This window comes from Orbicella faveolata, unplaced genomic scaffold (genome assembly GCF_042242905.1).
Source record: "Orbicella faveolata isolate gen_17 unplaced genomic scaffold, um_ofav_v1 contig_15, whole genome shotgun sequence".
In the NCBI taxonomy this organism is placed as follows: Eukaryota; Metazoa; Cnidaria; class Anthozoa; order Scleractinia; family Merulinidae; genus Orbicella; species Orbicella faveolata.
The window spans coordinates 4497910-4519964 of NW_028301542.1; the positions used below are offsets into that span (position 1 = coordinate 4497910).

A 22055-nucleotide genomic window follows, 5' to 3' on the forward strand; every position below is an offset into this window, starting at 1 on the left:
GCCATTTCCGGTGAGCAACGCGCGATAGTCCCTTGTTTTCCAGAGGACAAACATTAACTCGTTATGCTAGTATTGAACCACGATTAAGGCATTTAATGTACCCAATAAGACTGAAAAAGAGGGTAAACCATTGTCCCTCGTCTTCCGGCAACTTTCGGAAAATTTTCGATTAAGCAAATTTGCAGATTTATAGCAACCCAAAAATACTATGAGCGAAACGATGAGTGTATGGTACAATGAGATCACTTTACTTGATTACTTTAGGATCAAGAGAGAAAAGTTGACCACCGATGCAGACGACTAGCGCATATAAACAGAACAATATGCCTACCCTTTATCCAGCTGCTTTGTTTGTCTGCGCCAAGTCCCTTTCACAGCAGATCTCAGATTAATTGGCAGATCTCGTTTCTTTCCTTTACCAGCGGAGCCCTCGAAATAACTCAGAATGACTGCAAACGAGGAATGTAAATGAACACCTTAGAGTCTAGTTCTTATGCAAAACATACTGATTCCAGTACAATGTACCATCACTTTTCCGTGTGCTGTAAGAGAATTATAGGAATTAATTTACCAACCTTTAAGTTGCTTTCCACTGTTTCTTTATAACTGCCGACTGCTTGCAGCACAATAGCGCCCGCAGCGGTTTTCTGAAGTGACGACTTCTTAAGGCCTTTGGAACGACAAACGAGCGGAGATCCTGGAGATCGGCGGTGTTCCATTGAAGAGAACGTTTTTAACGGATTTGGCCATTCGAGATACTAGTGTTATTACGTCATTTAAAATGACAGCTGCTGGTGTTATGCAATTTTTACTGGTTGATGAAAAATATAAACCGCAACAATCTGACAATGGAGCCATCATTTTCGAGCATGGCATCACGCGCGCGTTGATTTGTAGCGCGTGGCGCTGGGAGTAAGTACGACCGCTTGCGGTTTATCGTCTCACGGCGGAAGACTTTAGACTTTAGAGCTCACTCACGCGTGTTTTTGTCCCAGGACGGAAGCAGTTTAACTGATTGCTTTTTCGAAGAAGTCACAGCCAGGAAAAACAAACAAGTCACGTTTTTTCCAGCTAGGGACAGTGTTTTAAATCAGTTTTTAGCAAGCCAGACGCTGAACGAAAATCCCAGCCAGTAAATGATCTAATGCTAATATTTCCCAGCCAGCGTAATTGCAGCCTGTCGAGCGGGTTTTCTGTCGAGCGGCTCCGTCGGGTACTCCTGCCAACATGGCGGCCGGAAACCAACAGAAACATCTGTCACTGAGTTTTGCTACAAAAACGTGAATTTATCCCTAGAGAAACTCTAAAACATTAAAATAATACTTTTTCTAAGACATGAACTGTTCAGATAGCCAAGTTCCCCGAAATAAGACACGTTTTTAACCATCATGACAGCTCTCTAGGCCGTCACGTAAATGCCGCGTCACGCAAAAGCTGAGAAATTCAAGCGTAGTGTATCACAAAACCAAACACCCATTCGGAGCGAAAATTTGTATGAATATTAGTTTTCAGCTGCTCTTATACATCATTTAAGTAAAATCTCAGGAAGATCAATAGTTTTGTAGTTCGAATTTTAGTGACGTCATGTGAAAACCAGCTATAGTTTCCACAGGTGAATAGAAGAATTGCACATTCTGGTTGGTCGAGAATATAGGCTTATGACGCTAAATTTAATGTATTAGACGGTGAAAATAGCATTTCTAGGGTCATATGTAAACATGATGGACATTTGCTGTTTTGATTGGAGGAGAAGGAGCCTTGAGATGGTCCTCATGCAGCCGACATGCAACACGAAAGGCAACACTCCAAGTCTGGCATGTTCAAAGCATTGGAAATTGTGGTCCAAAAATTAAATGTTTTCAAGACTGACATAGTATTCAAGGCATTTAAGAGTCGCAAACGTGGTGGTTTCGTAGACAAACCGTGTCAGATCAAGTGACCGAAATCACTTTCTCTTCAGACAGACTGAACCTTCTCTTTTCCTCAAAATAAGTGCAATTGTCCGTGAAACCACCAGAAGTGAATGTTTATTCCAATCTTGTAATAAACCACGATTAAATCTTGAAGTTTTCATCCAAGGTTAACACTAATAAACAAGGTTTTTGGCGCTTGATGCTTATCATTAACGATCCATAAACCACAATGAAGGGTGGTGGAATGGTCCTTGTATCTCGCAAAATGATCGACCCATTGCACGGGTTTCGCAGTTTCTTTCTTTTAGCGGGTATGTACGTCTCGCAGCCTCTATTTTTCCACGAAGCTGTCTCGGGGTCTCGAGTTTTAGGAAGGCTAAGAAATTCTTGAAGTCCAGATTTGTTTGTTTGCATTTATAAATGATATCTGAACGTCTAAGAGACTAAATGTTTCGTGCCCGAATTTAAAACACTTTTAAAAAGTCTCGGTCTCGCAATTTTAAAGCCGTCAAAATGTCTCGGGCTCGCAAAGATAACCTATATCTCCCTGTCATTTATTTCTCAAGTTCGATTAACTCTAAACAAAGAAATGACTCAACATCAGTTAAACTTGATAAAACATAACAGAAGTTGATTTTTTACTCAATGTTTAAAACCGATCGTCATAAAGCTGATTTTTTTGGATACAACAAAGAATCCCTCGCATAAAAAAGCGGTAAATAAATTTCGCCTCGGAAATCATCGATTACGGATAGAAAATGGCAGACATACAATTCCCCAAACCCCAGAAAATCTTAGAATTTGTCCTTTCTGTCATTTGAATGAAGTTGAAAATGAGTTGTATTTAAAACTTTCCTGTCACCTTTACGATAGTTTACGCTTGAACTTTTTTGAAAACATATATAGAAAATACAATTAATCATTTTGATATTTTAGATGAAAGTTCGAAAATTCTCTTTCTTTTCAATAATGTTGACTCCATGACTGTACACTTACAGCTGCCTATATCCATTCATGCATGGATTACAGACAGAATACTATCACTCAATCAATTAAATTATTGTAATTTATTTGCATTATTTTAGCTGTACTGTATTATATATTAGGTAATACCATGTACTCATATCAGTGGGAATAATGAAATAAACTGTTGTTGTTCAGTGCTTTCATTCATAAAGGAGAAAACTGAAAAATAATAGAAACACATTGTCGTGTTTGGCTTGGAGATGGGATGGCGAGAAGATAGGGGAATGTTTGCCGACGTCATTGTTTACATTTTGCCTCATTTAGCATACGACTCAGTCTGTGTTGGAGAACGCATCATGCAAGACACAAAGTGACTCCAAACATTCAAAAGCTTGTGAAACTTATGAGTAAGAAACTAAATTTAGCTGCTTGTGTGTGAATATTGGCGGAGATATTGGCTTTTGAAACACTTCAAAGTTCTGCCAGCTGTAATGAGCCCATATATGGCTTACAAAATTCTCACAGAATACAATGTTTTATGTATCGAGTAGTAAATCCTGTTGTAAAGTTTGTAAAAGTGAACTCTTGGATTTTGTTCCTGTTCTCATAAGGTTTTCCATCGGCCGCTCCCTGTTTGTTTAACCGCGGTCGCGAGATGGTATTGCATGATTTTACAATTGTTTATAGTTCAGTTCCGAGAACTACTTCAATAGTTGCCATCGAAAGGATGCATACAAATCAAAGCGCGGCCTCTGACTGAAAGCGGAAGTCTTAGCAGCACGCCTTATCTTCAAGTGCTTTCATTTACTTTTCTTTAGGAGTGCAGCTCGAAAGCAACTTTGGCTTAGCTTACTCTCATACTAAGAGATCTTAATTCAACATGTCAGTTTTCTGCGTTGAACGGTTGAAATTCGGTTTGTACCAGTGACATAGTCAGTGCGGTTTTCATTTCGTTGCATATATCGTTTCACTGTCGACACTGACGTGTTTCGATGTTCAATAAACTAAATATAGCTCACTTACGGCGTTTCAGTTCAAACCTCTGAAGCGAAACGCTTCCTGTTTACAGGAGTGTCAACGACTCTAAGTCATGAACAACTCAATCTCGTCAAGGAATTTTTCAGGCCTAAAGCCAGTGGAAATGGCTCGAAGACAAAAGCTACAGTACATGATGTTGGTTTTCACTTACTTTGCAGTATTACAAGAGATTGTGAACGGTAAGTACGAGAAAAACTCGATCAGCATGAGGTAGATTTAAGCAAGTTTCGGTTTGCAATGCTAGCTAATGCTGTACCTCGTTTTGTTCGGAAATATAAAGGAAAGACTAACGTTTTCTCAGTTGAACGAGATCTATACATCTGGAACAAAAAAGGTTGATGGGATGACTGGTTCGTCGCCGACGGAAATACCAAGTCTGTAGCTAACGGAAGTAGGCGGTAAGAGAGTTTTAAAAGATCGCCAAGATTTGGCGCGTTCAAACGCTTCTGCCAAGTTTCACTTGCATGTGACAGCTTAGTTATTTCGTAGAACGACTGAAATCAAAACCTTGCAGCTCTCTGTTTTTACTCGCAGTGATTTGCATATTGATTCGGGAAACTGCCACAGTGGAACCTCGAATATAACGAAGTCCTCGGTATAACGAACGATATTCTTCAGCCCTAGCCAAAGTTTAACAGTCAAATGCTGACAAATGTATGGAACAGAACCTCGATATAACGAGGTCATCGGAATAACGAACGATATTCCTCGCCCTAGTCGGTAATAGTCAAAATATAGCGAACATATTTAGCAAGTACCCTAGCCCCGCGTGATATCGAGGTTCCACTCTACTACCCTGGTGAGCCTTGTTGTTTCAACAGGAAACTGATGTTTGAGTTTGATCGATCAGTGCATGCATATCCAATTATCTAATCTCTTTTCTGTTTTTCGTCTTCCAGACCGTCCTTGATTTCTTCTACAATTAACCCTGTATTTAATAAGCGGGAATCCTGAGACCGTCAGTTTAAAGTGGCAGTATTAGTTGCTCAGTAAAACTTATTCTGCTAATCATTATAACTTGAACAGGCTTTTCTTTTCAGCGTCAAATGTACCACATCCTTCGTTCACTTGCGGTCCCAACGGTATTAAACACGACACAAACGACTCGGAAACACTTGGTAAGTCATGGTTTAAGGATACCCTGCGCACTCATATCATAGCATCCTAATAAAACATTTCCGTGTTGGCGGAACTGAACCGTTTCTGTTTCGATACGAGCCAAAGTCTGGCTGAAAGCGAGCCTCAAGTTTTAGGTTTGTCCATAATTATTACAATACATTCACACTGAGAACTACTTCCCCTGAACAGTGCAGCTGGTCCTACATACATACATAAACTTTATTTATTCTTGAATAAACTAAAATAATGAAAGAAAATTCGAAAAAAGCAGACAAATGCAAAACTACAGGACAAACGTAATTTGTGGAAGTGCTTTAATCTGCAACAGTGCGATATTGATTTGAAAGTGCGTTCCACTGAGGATTTGGCCTCCTGGTATAAAGGCCATAAGAAGTTGTAACTATTCAAGTAGGATGAAAATCTTAACGTATAAGTGTTGAATACCAAATGTAACAAGTCTTTCAAGTATTTATAGCCTGTGACCAGGCTCCCGGCAAGAGCGAAAAAAAATTACGCGAGTGAAGAGAGCCGTGAGTCTACCCGCCATTTTTGCCTCCCAAGACCACTCGATGTTTTTTTCGCCCTAAACTGAACCCAATCGGGAGCCTTTTCAGCCTTGTCATTCAGCTCTGTTTTATGCTATGAGCCACGTACTTGGGTGTCAGATAAGAGGTGGTGGTATCTAACGTCCGTACTGTTCGGCACGACCGAAACTGCCAAAGAAAACTTGACGGTTTTTTCTTCATGTTGTGTACTGCATAGTGGAGCTGAAATGACAGTCATCCATCTTTGCCTTACGTTTGATGGGAATCAAAAGTACACTGAGACGAACTTTTACTGACATAAAGGCACTTTTCGCTATCGATTTGACTTTGCGGAACCATATGTTTATAGTTGTGGATTGTTATCTGTTTTCCTTCAGGGGGAACACCCAACGTGGATATGACTTGCCCTAAACTGCCAATTAAAATGGACGCACACACAGAAATTGCTTGTGAGGTGCTTTCCAAAACCTTCGCTAACATAACCTGGTTCCATAACCGACAACCAATCAGCAAACAAAGAAAGAGTCACGTGACAGTTGATAGGAAGTCCTGCTATCAAACCCTCAAAATTAAATTTGTCACGACCAGCGATGGTGGAAACTACACATGCCAAGTTGCTAACGCCAATGGAAACGTCAACAAAACATGTGTTCTTGATGTGAAGGGTGAGTCATTGCTCGTTGATGTTAATGTTTATGTGTTTGCTTTAGCACTGGCCTAGTTATAGTAACATTAATGGTGTCAGGGTTAATGCTACTCAGATATGGTGGAATTCCAGAAATTTCTAGGATACAAATGCGAAGTTCCAGAATCCAGAACCCAGACATTTCGTGACGTAAATTTATTTAAAAATTGTACATTTCTAGCTAGCAGCAGACTTACTGTTTGTGGCGAAGGTTATAACCGAAAAGTCATTCGCTTATTTCATATAACTACGAAGATCTAAAAGTTTTTTCCCGAATTGGGGGACAAGCTAATTTTCAAGAAGTCTACCTGAGTCCTGGAAGAAAATTGTAAGATTAGTTTTCTAGAATCCAAGAGTTTTGCTAACCCAGTAGTAAAACAAGGTTAACTAAGGATCGATAGAAGTAAGTTAAAGTAAGGTTCCATGGTGCAAGTGACTAGGCGTACTGGAAGTAACTCACCCTGAATGTGGTGCTGGACCAAGTAAATTATTGCCGCAGCATTTTATCGGGCTCCTCCAACAATTCTCTGGCACTCACTTGGTGCATAGACATGGGCTGAAGGGGTGAAATGCGAACTGGGATTTGTTTGTTTTCACTAGGAAAATGAAATTTGCGTCATTGGGACTGGGAATCACAAACAAAAATAGGTATAGGAATAGTATTTGGCCAAAAAATAGACTGAAATGGGAGTCCCACCCACCCCCACCCCCGTCTCTTCCCCACCACCAAATTCATGAACCAATAAATACTACCTAGAAGGCCTCCGAAGGTAAAATCTCTTACCCAGCAGAAACAAATAACAGAAAGTGGCTGCGCTCCAACTCAATCCAACTTGTTAACAGTTACAAAACCCCACATCATGAAGCTATAAAATATATGCGCATCACAAAGCTCAATACGTATTCATGTGTACTGACAAAACTATCTTTACTCCACAGCTCATACAACCGAAGAAGTCCAGATTGGATATGTGAAGATAGCTGGCAATCGGCAAAAAGCTATCCTTCAAGGAAGTGTTGTGCTGAAATGCAGCATGCTCCACGCGCAAGCTGGTGTCTGGCTGAGAAACAGTGAAAGAATAACGGATAACGAACGTCAAGTCTATAGACACGAACGCATGTTTGGTGCTAAAGTAATGATGCTTTACCTGGAGATCGTAAACGTGACCAAAAATGACGAGGGATTGTACACGTGTCTGGGATACAGAAACGGAAGACAGGCTAATAAGACTTTCTATCTCGAGACAGGTATGTTTGACCGTATAGACATCAATTAGTTTAACAGTCAACTCAAAACGCATCCTTTAAACTCTAACCATCATCGTCTTCATTGTCATCACAATCGACGACCGCTATCATCTTTATATCGCATGCCTCATTAAAAATGCGGGTACAGGATGTGCTCATCTAATATTTCGTGAACCGTGAATGAATGGAAAGTTTTTTTTCAATTTGCTAGAATTATTTTACTTATTTCACATTTCTAAATATATTTTTTGATTCAATTGACACTCCGTACAAAATAGCATGGCTCTTTTCACGCTTGGTGACAATACCCTTTCCAATCAAAACTTCACCTGATGGTAAAAACAGCTTTTACAGATAAAAGTTTAATGTTCATTATTCATGTGTCTGCTGCACAGGCTCTACGTTTACTTTCAACAAACGAGACCGCACGTTACTACTCTCTCTTCAATGATCACTCCACGGCATTGACTATAGCTATTGATTTTTCTCTTCAGAGCCATGTCCAAGTGGTTACATTTGCCCCCATGAAGGAAACACAGCTATTCGAATCCCCGCAGCTGTCTTGCCAGGTAGGTGGAAACAACAGTTATGCAGAAAAAATATAAAACTGCTCTTCAAGAGGTAACGGATGATAATTACTATCAATATATGCATTAAAACGCTGGTTAAAGGACGAGCACTCTGACTGGATTTTACACCCGGGGGAGGGGGGCACTGACATATATGGGCTATATAGGTATGTGCCGCTGTGAAGGGTATGGTTTTCAAGCAGTTTGCGCTAGGATAGCGTATATAAATCAGAGCGTTTGGGTCTAGAATAGGTTAGAATTTTTCACAATACTGATTAGTTGGTTGAAGATTTTATCTAGACTAAGGAAATCAGGAATTGCCACTCAAAAATATAAAACAACCAAATCGGCAAGTTTAAATTTACGCAAATCAGTCTCAACAGTGTCGATAGATGGGGGGATTTGGGGAGTTTACTCTAGTATACTCTAGTATAGGGTAGCAAAATTCAGCTGAACTAGCTTTGGTATAGGTTAAGGGTTCCAGGGTCCCAGCGGCACTTCCCCAACCAGAAATTCCCAAAGTACCCCCCCCCCCGGGATTTTACACACGGTTACAATATTCTGGAAACAAACTTTCAAGATCTCTGCTGTCGCGTTTGCGTAAGGTCTTGTAACATGCTGGCCTGTTTGGGCTATAAGACTCGTTTCTCCACTTTTTCTGTGCCATCTGGGCAAACAAGGGTAAAATTCACAATGTATGTATATGCATGTTTAGCATATGTCTTCTAGCGTTCTATGACGAATGCCGTTCTCTGATTCGCTACGTTATTCATTATCTATTCTGTTGTAGATAGTGGATACCGTATTACCACCATGACTTTTTAACGCCCTCTTTTAATTGTAGGATCGAATGGTGTATTCGTGGCACAAAGTAAAAGCAAAGGGTCTTGCTCCGTTTTTCAAGGTTACTTGCTGATATTTGTGTACATACCTATGGCTTTACATGGATGTCTGGGGACTTGCTGATTGCTTCCTGAAGTGTTGAGGTTGATAAGATAATGAAAACTGCAAAATACCTTACAAAGATAACTGTACTAGAGTAATGGTGATATAGGGTAAAAGGCAAAACCTTTTTTAGCTTGCAGAAAGTAATGCGCTGGTATAGTTTTTTTTTATCGAATATTTCTTATAATTGACAGCCGTAAATGCCGTTTTGGTGACATCGATTGCGCGATGGCGTCATGGTTACTGTGCACGTCTCCGGATCGAGCGGTCCGGGTTCGAGCCCTGGCCAGCGTAATTGCGTTGTGTTCTTGGGCAAGACCCTTGACGCTCACAGTGCCTCAATTCACCCAAGTGTAAAAATGGGTACCGACGAACGTAATGCTGGGGGTAACCCTGTGATGGAATAGCATACCATGCAGGGGGGAGAGTGGAAATACTCCTAGCACCGGGATAAGTTCCGACCTGACGATCACTTGACTCGTATTGTACTTCTTAGATTAATTCACTAGTTTTAGTTGCATCACTCGGCAGGAAAACATGTTTCATTGTGCAATCAAACGGAAGACAGATGACTCGTCGGACACCTTCAACTGAAAATTCAGCAGCAAATTTTAGAAATATGGACGTGTAATAATAGCGACAGTACAGATAACTGTGAAATACGGTAGCTTAAAATCGTATTCACCCGAGTTTTAATTAAGGCCAGTGTACGCAAAGAAAAAAAGGCTTTGCATACATTGTAGCTGTTATTTCTTTCACGCGTCCTTTAGTTTGAACTAACTGGGCTATACTTTATGGAGATGGGCCGAAGATTTCTGACCGTCAAATGTGACAAAGTATTTGGGCTCCACCAAGAGACTTACGATTTTAAGCTTAAAATAGATTGATTGAAAATGATTATCATGGGGAACGGGGATTTGTTCTCTTAGATCATAGTCTCTTGGCACCACGTGAGACAACACAACCTGGCACCTGGTGATTTCTAGCCCAATAAATCTATCAATATTACATCTATTGGGTTTAAAGCCATATTTATGAATTTCTCTGTGTGTTGTTTAGTCAGTGATCGTGTAACAAGTAAATGAAGACAAACGGCAAGCTTTTCTCAATCTGACCATACCCCGAAACTATAAAAAGTGACTAAAAACGGCACAGTCGATTGAAAATAATCTGCTGTACCCAATTATTGAAGTCGGAGAAAGCAAACCACTTCACTATAATTTTGAATACTATTCTTAGTTACCACCATACTGAGTCAAGTTAATTAACTTTCAATCCCCACCCCACCCCGCAGAAAGTTTCCATAATGATCCACACTATCTACGAGTTATTACTCTTTTTATCTTATTTAATTACCTTTGTTGAGAAGCTCTTTTTTATTGATCACCTCTCGATTCCTTTTTGCCTGTAAAATTGTTAATGAAGTGTGATGTAACGTAACAAAATTAAATAAAGTGAAACGTGATGCGATGCAAATATGGAATATAGAAGTTCCATTCTTTCTAACTGATCTATTATTTGAAACAGGACTTCCTCTTTACCCATACCCCCCTCCCCTTCCTCGAGGTAACGATAGCTTTACTTTAGCAAGAAGCTTGTAACAACCTTGGACCCACTCCTTTGAAATAGTACTCTCTGCCTTTAAGCGTCGCCGCCCCCCCCCCCCCCCCGACCCCTCCTTCAACCCCGCCCTGAAAGCAAAACTGCAGGTAGTAAACAGCTTTACTTTAGTTAGAAACTTGTATCCAGCTACGGTCACGCGAGATCATACTTTGTTATTCGCGCCCGCGTGCACAGTAAGATCTACTGAGTGAACCTGGTGAAGGCCTTGTGGACAATATCTTGAGTGCTATAGCTTATTACAATATTAGTACTATAGCTTTTTATAAAATAATCTGCCAGTTAAACCATTTTATAAAATAAGGGGTAGAAACATTAAAGGTGCACCCTGTGGTAACAATTAGTAAAATGAACTACGATAAAACTTGCTTTAAGATGAATAAATAAGTTATAATTACTGGCGGACATGTTTTTTTTATTTCTTCTTTTTTATTTCTTGCAGCAGCCGCTTAATCTTCTCACGGAATATGAAACTAAACAGAAGTTGAGTAACGATGGTGTTCGGATTATGCTGTGTTTATATAAGAGTCGTTGCTCCACTGCCTTAGCAAACGGCCTGGCAACAAGGAAAGCATACGCATGCTTCCAGACGAACCCGCATAATCGGGACCTCAATGAGGTTACGCGACCAGGATTCCGGGAAACAGTACCAGGGATCAGTTTCATTGGTCAAAAGCTCTATCAGCAAGAAGAAAAACGTTTCGGTTCCGAGCGCAAAATGCCGCAGTTGGCAAAACGTTTTTAAAGCTCCGGGGTGCGACTCTGCGTTACGGTGCAACGCTTCGAGTTGCGGACGAGCTAACAGCTACGGGTGCAGGCAGTGTTTTAATGAATGATCTCTTGAAATGGGTTCGAGGTGAATTGAGCTGGGAGGTGAATAATAAGTACGTCCAGTGGAATAAACTTGTCAAATTTATACCTTTATTGTGGGATTAACGGCAATACCGGGAAAACAACAAATCCCCGAAAGCGATGCTTTGAGTGTATAAAGTTACGTCGGTCGCTTTTTGCGTAAGACAAAATCAAACGAATGCCCATCACTCTTTGTTTACTTCGCGGCTAGTTTCTACTATCACTCTAATGGATACGTCTTCATACAATCGTGTTGAAAGTAAAACCGTACTTTGTGAAGGCCGCCTTGGTAAACAAGGCATAGATTTAAAGCCATGACATTAGCGTGAAGTAGTCTGTTTTTATGAAGGGTAGTTTTAAGAGATGAACGCAAAATATCACAGATTACCCAGCTTTCATTGAGATTAAAGCGAATCACGTTTGCGCGGCCTGAGAGCAAGGATAAGGATTATAAGTACATTACGTCTAAGTCCACACGCTCATCTGCTAGTAATGAAAGCTTGTCAAAAGTTGTACTAAGTGTAAATATACATTAAGTAAATCACATTCTTCAGGCTTTTGAAACTGCTCAACAAAAGCTCATTTATTCCAATAATGCAGTAAACATTTTTTTATGCCCAAAATTTCTCACAAAGCAACATGAAGCCACAAAAGAACCCCAGTATGACGAGTGCTGCAGCTAAACCTAATCTAAACTTCTCAATCGAAAATATTCTCAAGGAAGAAAAACCTGCGAAGGTTTTACTTTCTTCCGAACGTGTTCTCAGCAAGGAAACTGAAGGAGTTCAAGAAGGAACACCTTTGCCTGTAGAGAGAACGGTAACCAACGATCTTCCGTGGTTGGCGTACACGCGGTATTCTCCCCCAAAAATTCCAAGTAAGTTTTGAGAGCTCTGAATTCTCAATGGTAAGCACTTCTTTGTAAATTAAGACAGTTATATTACGGGAAGTGCCAATAACTACTGAAGAATTGTCTCATGTAAATTTAATAAGGGAAAGAAGATTTACAAAATATCATTAAGAAAGTAAAATACTAAGCTAAGTAGGGAACCCAATATGTGTGTATGGGCCTTACTGCAGCGGCCTCAGTATTCTTGTCGAGACATTCTTTAAGGCACGAGGGGCAAAGTGACTTAAAGACCGATGTTCTGTCATAGCTACGACAGTACGAGAAACTTAACTCACAATAGAACAAACGCTGCACAGACACAAAGTGGAAGGTAAAAAAAATTGAGAGATACGGAAAAAGCTTGGAAGTTAAGAAAATGTTTGCAATTTTGTTGCAGGGTCAAAAAATCGTAAGACTGTCAACAGACGAAAGGTAAGTGGTAGCCCAAGAGTTCCATTTTCAACAGAGCAGCTCCTGCAGTTGGAGAAAAGCTACGAGGACACCCACTACGTTACCGCAGCTGAAGTATCACAGCTTTCTGCGATGCTGAAGCTTCCAGGAAACCGCATTAAGATTTGGTTTCAGAACCGCCGCGCAAGGGAAAAAAAGAAGTCCAAGAAGATGACCTGTGATGATGGTGGCCATCAAACGCTAAGTGACATATGTGTTGAGACAAAAGTCCGTGAAGAGCCTCACGAGGAAATCAACCAAAACATCTGCCCATCGCGTTTTACTTGTCCAAGTTATGAGAGAATACATCCCAGTTTCTCACCGAGGCGTGCACACGAGTTACAATGTAGCACTTGTTTAAACATAAATGGATGGCAGAGTATATCAAACTTGCCACAAACCCATCTATCAAGTTGCTTTGACTGTGGTCTGTACAAAGGATTTAGGTATCTCGTGTAATTTATTTTGTGTTATCTCGCCGATAATCCATCTGTACGTGTACGATCGTTAGAAAACATAATACTGGACGCAACTGACAGTTACTAAAGTATGATAGTATGGTTTAATTAATTTCTGTCTCCACTTCTGTCTATGTCCAGTTTCAAAACGGACACTTCATTCTTATATAACCATAATAGAGTCTTCCGCGTTCAGGAAGACATAACCGTTAACAGTATCGTATTGAACGTATCAGTTAAGAAACAAAACAGCCGAAAAGTGAAATACGCTGGTTTATGATTTTTAAAAAAGGGCCATACAGAGCATAAATAGTACAAAACCGTTGCAAGTTTTCCATTTGTCACGCGTGCGCAGTGACGAGGCCACATCATGGTCAGGAAGGAATATTTCTTGCAGCTTCGTTTTCCACCGTGCTGAACTCCCCTCGCGAAGCCCGGCATTTAATTATTCGACCTCAAAGATCGTGCCTTCAAAGGAAAAAAAACAAAACAAAACAAAACAAAACAAAAAACAAGAACAACAGTCCAATCCTACGCAGCTGCTCCGACCTCCAGCAGTTAATTCTGTCTGCAAACTTAATCACTTTATTCCTAAACTTAAATGCAAAGTTAATGAAAAGCTTAAGTCTGTTCTTCTGCGGTTGCAGCGACCCTGATTTAGTTTGCATTTTGGGACGTGGCCATTCGTGTGTTCAATACCGCTGTCGACTCTATTCATACGAGTATAGATGCAAAGAGTGACAGCTTGTCTGTTAACCACTGAGAAGATTAAATTATTACACGCGCAGTTATTACCAACCAGATAATGAACGGTAAACAAATATCGCCAACGCGAAATTTTTAGAATACATTACGAGATCACTGACAATGTTATAAGCTAATACGAGTCTAGAAGAGAGTATTGAAGCACCGGAAATGTTTGATTGCTCATTTTATTGGAATAAGTATGTTGTGTGTGTATGTAGTATGTTTGCGATGATCATCGGTTTATCCTTCTCAGATAACTTCAAAATTCATTGTTGTGCAAATGCCGCTTCTGTAAAAAATGTTTCAGAACCGAGACCCAAACAGTCTCAGCAGAAGAGGCTCTTCTTTAAACACCGTGAGCGATGTCGAAAGACGTCTCATCTTTAATAGCGTCCTGTGCATTCAGTTGCATATAGCATGTATTCCAATACACACCCATACAATGGTGCTCTCACGCATCAAAAAAGTGGATTTATCCAAGCTATCTAAGAAAGCCAGACATATGGCGCTCTCTTAATCCGCTCTCAATCACTTGAATAAGAGACAACCTTAAGGAGGTATATTTCATAAAAGATGACTATAGTATTCAAATTATTGGTTCCAGATTCAATGTTTACTTTGAGGGCGTGGAATTTACGCGACCGAAATAGTTTTACTTACTCAATCTTTGTACAAGGCTTATACTGACTACACAGGAGCCGCACTGCTGAATATACCATGCACTGCACTGGATTAACCTCGGGAAACATGGCTGCATTCACCCACGTACCTGCAGCTATACATCTGCACTGAAAATTTTCTTTATGTGCAGACTCATAGTTTGAAAGATGAATTGTTATTCTTTAGCAGAAAACCATAAAGTGTTATTCACGAAACCTTTACAATTGTTTTAGTAATAAATTCTATAGGCTACTAATAATCGTCTGTGAGTATCAATAAATCTCTTTCCATGACAGCTCCGCAAATTAAAAAAAAAATGCTGTTTGCTCGATGTTTGCACTTCTGGTCATGCGTGAAGCTGGTTAAGGAACATTCCTTTTGCAGCATTTTTTAACCATCAGTCTTCAGATAGGCCTTAAATTCTAGTCTGCTAATTCCATTATATTTACAGGATCATTGTCGGTATGCAGTCTATTATTTATTTGTTGTCACTTTTCTATACTTCTATTTGACTCTGGAAAGTCACAGTTGAACTTTTCAAATAACGTTCTTCGATGCTCACTGTTTTTATCAAGTAAAGCTTTACTCTTTACTCGAACGTTTTATTACGTATCTTGTGTTGCACACCACATGCAGATGGGTTTTATTCACTTTACAAGCCCTTACTTCTCAAGGTTTCAAACTTCTTTTATAATAACACAAGAATCAACAAAGGAGTATTGTTCCCATCTAAATAAAGAAAGCCTAGCTGAAAGACGTCTGTAACAGTATTGAACTTTAAGGGACCCTCTCAGAGACCTTCTCAATGAATCCTTTGTTCATTATCTTATATATCTGAATGGATTCTGGGTTGTCAGTGAATCTTATCTGCCGTCTTGTTATCTCATATCAAACTATCTTTTCTTAATTTTATTTAATTCATCTTATGTGAATGAATTTTATCTTATCTTGTATCGTGCCTTATATTAACTCAATAATAAAAGAGAACAGGTACATGAAGTATCTGAAGTAAAGACAATAGCTGGAAAATGTTACTGTGTATTAGGGACTTTTAAGCACAGACACGCATGCTAAACCTATCATGCTTCGTGTTCAAATACTGCTGACACTCGGTCATAAAGGTTCCTCTGCACATGAGCCTTGGTGGATTTGGGACTGCCTCTCTTCTTTTCACACTCTTGTGTCCGCTGGAGGAGGACTGCAGAGGCCTAACTTCAGGCTCTAAACCTTAACTGAGAGAAAGCCTCGCGGCTTGCAAATGACCGATAGGAATGGAGAGCTTGTTGACGCCCTTAGCGCCACTTGGCGTCTAAACGACTGATGATGATACGAATACTTCCGTAACCAGGAATAACGTCAGTTTCCCTGGATTCAGTCGATGGTAGTCCATTATAGGTTATCACCAACATTTTTCTCAGGTTTTCTCCAACAACTCACCATGACCCATTTATAAACCAAGCAGAAGGGAGGCACTATAAGAGTGTCTTGCCCAAGAATATATCACAACATTCCCGGCCAGGGTTCGAACACAGAGCCCTCGATTCAGAGACGAACCCACTGACCACTTCACCTTCTAAGATATATCGGAGGTTGTGACAGGACAAAGTTTCTGGCATTATCTTAAATCAGAATATCCAAGTTCGTCCATCCTCTCTCAAAATAGCTGAGTATCCATAACGTTCGAGTTCCACTTTCTTTACGTTTGTCATAATCAGTGTTAAGAAGACACGTGAAAGTGATTTAATTGAACGTAAATGGCTGCCCTGACAACTATAAATTATTATTCTCTGGTATGTATCTTAATTAATAAAACGAAAACCAAAAAGGTTTAAATTATATCTACGAGAATGTAATAACGTTTAAGTTTCACTTTGTGGTGGCCCTGACTTTTCGGCGCTAGCTGCTTGAGTTTTCTTTTCGCGCGCTCTCCTGTTCTGGAACCAAATCTTCACTCGGTGCTCAGTGACTCTCAGCGTGGATGATAAGTCACGCACCTCTGAGCCCGACAGGTACTGGGTCTGAATAAATTTGGCTTCCAGTGCAGCCAACTGTGAACTAGAGAAGGGTATTCTTGGATTTCTGTCTAATTTATGTCGTCGAGAACCTTTCCGAGGTTTGGATCCTGCAGACATGAAACACGATATATCAGCTTCATTTTCAAAACGAAAAAAGGATAGATATAATTAAAAGACCACTCATATGTATCGTTTATCTCGGGGAGGGCACGTCGGAAAATTTGAATTAAACCCCGCTAGGAGACCAATCTAGGCGCGGGTAGAGCAAGACGTCGAGCATCCCCGAACTTTTCACATGGGAGTCCCTCCGGGAATTTATCGGGTAATCACGTGGGTACCTGGAAGAACACGAGAAGATCGACATAGAACCAAAGGCAAGTTGCTTTTAAGAGTTCTGTGGGTTTTGCTAACTTTTTAGCCTTTTGTTGTACTTGGTAATAAACCAGATATACATGGTCTGCTGCTTTACTGACGAAATCTACCTTTAGTCCATGATGTGGGAATGGAATAGCCGATGACTCTAGCCAAATAACTCGCACTCTTAAACAATAATAGCATTGCTCAAACAATAACAAAAAATAACACATTGTAACACACAATAAGTAGAAACACCGTTCAATGTTTTCTGTTGTGGTAAAAAGGACGAAAGCCAGTTTTCTTGATCCTCTCCTGTCCAGATGTAAGGCTTTATTAGAAAAAGAATCGTAGCTTGAACATAAACTAGATGGACTGTATCTTAGCAACTGCAGTTTCAAACAGTTTAATGCACCCTACTGCAAATCAAAGAAAACAACCTTCCATAAAAACGTTTTTTTCTTTATGTCAGATACAACAATCAGTTTAAATTTCTTCTTTTCCTAACGTGTACCAATAATCAAATCATCGCATGATGAACCACCTGAAACACGTGCTGTTACTCTCTGCAGCAAAAAGAGACTGTAACAAAACAAACGTTCTTATCTCATTGTTTTAGATGTAAAGGGAAGGGTAGACAGATGGAGCTATAACAATGTTGATTTGTCCAATACAGATCAAACGGCGGGCTGAAATACACAATTGACACCAGATTGACATGTTCTTTGTAAGAACAGTATAGAAATCAAGACGGTCGTAACTTAAAACGTAAACTGTTTGGTCTTAGGTGCAGTTCAAATGACATTTTCTTGGTCTGTCAAATACTTGAATTCGACGGAACATTCAGCACTTATTCAACGAAATAATTTTCAATGAAAACTACTGCTTTGAAACAACCAGGCGATAATAAAAAGTAACAATAGAGATTAAAGACTTAAAGTAGTTTGAAAAGGGTATTGTTTGGAGATAGGAAATCATTAACTTATTCTAAAAGTGCACAGAAAAAAAAATAACTTAATCATTTTAAAGACAAAAAGCCACTTCACTGGAAAAAAAATGACTTCAATAGATTTTAGGTGAACATGATTTTATATTCCTTGCAAATCCACAAATGAAAGCTAATAGAAACGGGTTTATAATGTGGGGCAAATTCAAACTTAAACTATCCCTTTAAGATAGAATTGTGCTAGCTATAATCGTGTGTTTGAATCTGGGTTATTACATGTAAAATATAAGCCGATTTTTATGTTGTTTCATTTATTTACGAAGAGATAAGAGCCCCGAGATAAGAGCCCCGTTTTTCAAACGGAATTCGATTTCTTTGAGATTATTTCGTTTGACAGAAGACGGAGAAAGCTAGATCATACACTGGGCATTACGCTCCATGCAATGATAAAGGATAGGATAACCAAAACGATGAAAATTTTCCCTTGAACAGCACAAAGCGCACTCTTTTTCTAAAGGAAGCATTTTGACAGCCGGGTATCATGACTGAATGATTCAACTGTTCTGGTAGAATAACGAACGTCCTCTGAAAAACTGTAAAAGATCTGAACAACACAGAGGGTACAAAAACCTTAATCTGCTCATGCGAACTATGAACCGCAAGGTTAAAAATGTTTACAATTTTTACAAGTTCCCTGCTGTTTTTCGCTCTAAAATTTATCTGCCTATTTGCGGTTTTTGGTGCAGACTTCGGACAGAGTCCATTGAGAACCCGAAAAGAGGTTTACCAAAGTACCAAGAATAACTGACAAAAGCAGTGGAAAAAATGACTACACCTTCCTCAGTCTTACTTGAAAATCCCACGTAACAAAGATGCCGTTTGGAAAGGTTGAAACACCTACACGTGATTACGGGTCATTGTTCGGGAAGATTATCAGAAGTGAGAGAAACGCGACCAGTTTTGGTATCCACGTGTCTCATACAACCCAGTTTGCAACAGCGAGTAACTCAAAATTACTTCCAAAAGCTGCAGACATGTTAAGGACAAGGATATTTTCCTAGATTCATCTTAACAGCAATTTATTACTAAATAGCAACAACAATCATAAAATCTTTCCAACACGGTGATGCCATGCAGAGACGACGAAGACATCGGTGGAAGGCAAATGCAAACAACAAAAGGCATACAGCTAGACTAAAACTTAAAAAAACAAGATAATCTATACACGAGAAAGAAAACTCTTTGACTTACTTGGAATTTTTGGAGGGCAATACCGTGTGTAGGCGAGCCAGGGAAGACGTGTAAAGAGAGTCTCTACAGATGCCTTTTTAGACTTCTCTTTTCTGAAACTTTCATATTTCTGGGCGTGTACTTTCCTTTGCTGGTTTCGTGGACCAAATGTGCCTTCACTTAAGATATTTTCTATCGAGAACGACAAGTAGGGTTTGGACGATGTGGGCAGTTGATAAGCGTTGGCATCAGCAGAATCTCTGATCCTATCTGCCATGTCCTTCACCGTTGTTTTACGGGTAATCCCTTTCAGCTGGCAAAGTTGTGTTCCCGGCTGGTCCAAGAGAAGCTCTAGCCAATTCTGTAGTGACAAAGCCGTATAGAGTTTCGGGCTGTTTACCGATGCATTCTTCAGAGCTGGTTTTAATTCAGATTCTATCATGGAGATGTTGATCGCATCGATGACGTGCCCTGTCAAGTTTATACGTACTCGTGACAAATCCCTCATCTTAGCGAATAGTTCACTTGTCAACCGTTTGTGAATATCATTTTAATCCGGGATTAGAGTAATCAAAGCTTTTATAGTCTGTTTTAAAATTCATCGAAAACAATCTCGATCACATCCGCAAAGCAAGTTTGTACGATTCACCGAGTTATTTCCCTTCCCGAAATCAAATTATACCGCTCCAACCTTCACGGACATCATTTGATTTAGTTCCAGCTTGTTTGCCAATGGCGCGTCGGTATCAAGTCATATGATTTATTAACCGAGATAAGAGTATTTTGTATAGCACTCGAGCCTGTCAATAACTTTATTATCACCCCAAGAATATGAACGCAACTCATTGCAAATGTCGTCTTATTTTCACTTTCAAAAGAAAAATATCTTTGTTTAGGGATTAACCTGAGTGAATGAGGAAGAAAAAAAAAGTCCTGTTTCAGAGGGAAGTAACTACATGGAAACTAAAAGGGGAAGTTCTTCTCCAGAATACTTAAATTAAATGCGACCGATTCATAGGTTCTAAACGGAAATTACAAATATCCGAATACCCTCTCAAAAGGGAATTGCAGTTAAAAACAATGCCTTTCAGAAACCACCAATGACCCTCCAACACAATCGATTAAAGCGCAGTTCTTAAGCTTTAATTGAAAACAACAACTTCGAGATAATTAATTACTGTAATGACGGCGGAAAATGCTCTGCGAAAGCTTATTACTAAGGTAGGAAATTCGATTTTAGCTGTAAAAAGATAATAAATTCATTCCTTGGAGATGTGGTCAAACAAATCAAAATACGAACAGTAGCCTGCTCGAGCTAAATAAACAATGAGCGAAGTCTTAGGTTTGAATTGTGTGCCTTGCGAAGGGACGAATAATTAATTGGCTTGGAGTGACAACAAAGTTAAAGAGACACGTTGCCCGTGTGAACATTTTCGCCTAGTCTCCTGACAACAGCTTCAGTTCTTCTGGTATCCTTACACATGAAACTTTCAGAGCTGTCTAATTTGTTTGGGCCTTCGTTTGTGTGGAAACAAAAATAAAAAGCCATGTGTTGGATTCACATTACTAAGAATTGTAGCCACTGTTCAAACTCCTTAGTAACAAAACCTACGATTTAAGGGAAATCAATGGGGCCCTTTAAGTAATATTAACACAAAGAGACCTATCAGATGTTAGGGGAGAAATGTAATTTTTCTTCTAGGTGTATTGCATTCAATGGAGGGAAAATACAGACTAGAGACTGCTTCCACTAACAGTGTATCGACAGTTTCTGGCATCGACAAACAAAGCAACTGAGAATAATTGACGGCATTTGCTTTCTAGGGCCTACTGCAATTAATTTAATTAGTAGGGATTTTAATTTCCTTCAGTCAATATCGTGATGATCTGTGTTCAAGATCTAGATATCGACACTTTCGAAAAATTAAGATCTAAAATACAGCTTATAAGCTGAGTAATCACAAAAGCTATTGAGCAGCATCTTAGTGTGCTACTATTAGTCAACCAATATTTTCCTAATGATGGCTTTAGCGAACTCTTGTTTTTGCAATTTTTAATCTGTCACATTAGTACTTAGGGTTTGCAATGAATAGGTTACACCCAGATGTTCATCAAATGAAACAGAAAATTGTCCATAAAATGATGATTTGCCAAGACGTTCAGGAAGGTCTTTTTAGTCATTTTTAGTCATTTCAAGGCGAAATATTCTGTGTATTTGACACAATTGGCAGCTCACTATGATTAGTGTAAGCCGCAAGCTTCACAATAAAAAGTAATCCCGCGCAAATTTGTGTTGTACAACTGTTGCGTTTTTATTGGTACTTGAGTGAATAAACAGGTTATTTCCGGTTTTTGTCTGGAAATACTTAAAGTGAGAATGTGCTTTGACGGACAAATTCCTTCATCTCTGCTGACTCCAAATGAGCAACGAATACGTAAAAGGTGAATCGTTAATCTGGATAATCCTAAACTGCGTCATGCGAATTTTTCAGAGTACATTAAGGCAAACCTTTGGTGCAAAGTTCACAATCTTCGCCTGTAGCCCATCGCCAAATCTTCTCCAAACAGAAACAAAACTTGATGAAATGAACGTCTTAGCGTTGATTAGCTTTCGCGATGGATTCCGTAATGCTATTTACCGCAGAACCGACCGCATTAAGAAATAGAAAACTACAAATTGAATAGCAAATAGTACCAAGTTTATGAAGGATGGCTTATTGTTGGGTGGTTAGCGGTGTGCGGTCAGTAAAAGGAATATGCATTAGGTCGCCGGTGCCAAAGTTATGAAAACAACGAGCAAGATTCC

At 39.6% G+C, this 22055-nt stretch overlaps 3 protein-coding genes across 8 annotated transcripts; 2 read left to right on the forward strand and 1 right to left on the reverse strand.

Moving 5' to 3' along the window:
• Nucleotides 1–3628: 3628 nt before the first annotated feature.
• LOC110063463 (fibroblast growth factor receptor homolog 2-like) lies at nt 3629–11233 on the forward strand. Of its 5 annotated transcripts, none has more exons than XM_020770443.2 (7): nt 3629–4096; nt 4958–5035; nt 5959–6246; nt 7206–7514; nt 8009–8083; nt 8928–9069; nt 11094–11232. In XM_020770443.2, the coding sequence occupies exons 1-6, from the start codon at nt 3970–3972 to the stop codon at nt 9047–9049; spliced, it is 999 nt and encodes a 332-aa protein (XP_020626102.2). In that variant the 5' UTR covers nt 3629–3969; the 3' UTR covers nt 9050–9069; nt 11094–11232. The 5 variants fall into 5 exon arrangements, with proteins under 5 accessions (XP_020626102.2, XP_089144184.1, XP_020626105.1 ...); XM_089288058.1 differs by having other exon boundaries at nt 11091–11216; XM_020770446.2 differs by having other exon boundaries at nt 3630–4096; nt 8928–8987; nt 11094–11152.
• Nucleotides 11234–11389: 156 nt separating this feature from the next.
• LOC110063447 (uncharacterized) lies at nt 11390–14213 on the forward strand. 2 transcript variants are annotated; one of them, XM_089288059.1, is made up of 2 exons: nt 11390–12377; nt 12787–14213. In XM_089288059.1, the coding sequence occupies exons 1-2, from the start codon at nt 12140–12142 to the stop codon at nt 13296–13298; spliced, it is 750 nt and encodes a 249-aa protein (XP_089144185.1). In that variant the 5' UTR covers nt 11390–12139; the 3' UTR covers nt 13299–14213. The 2 variants fall into 2 exon arrangements, 1 of the variants encoding a protein (XP_089144185.1); XR_016206706.1 differs by having other exon boundaries at nt 12245–12720; nt 12787–12859.
• Nucleotides 14214–15157: 944 nt separating this feature from the next.
• Nucleotides 15158–20137, reverse strand: LOC110063446 (uncharacterized). Its single transcript, XM_020770429.2, has 2 exons — nt 19271–20137; nt 15158–16826 (listed from the first exon to the last, which is right to left on the reverse strand). Exons 1-2 carry the CDS (start codon nt 19755–19757, stop codon nt 16564–16566), a joined length of 750 nt encoding a protein of 249 aa, XP_020626088.1. The 5' UTR covers nt 19758–20137; the 3' UTR covers nt 15158–16563.
• Between the last annotated feature and the right edge of the window lie 1918 nt (nt 20138–22055).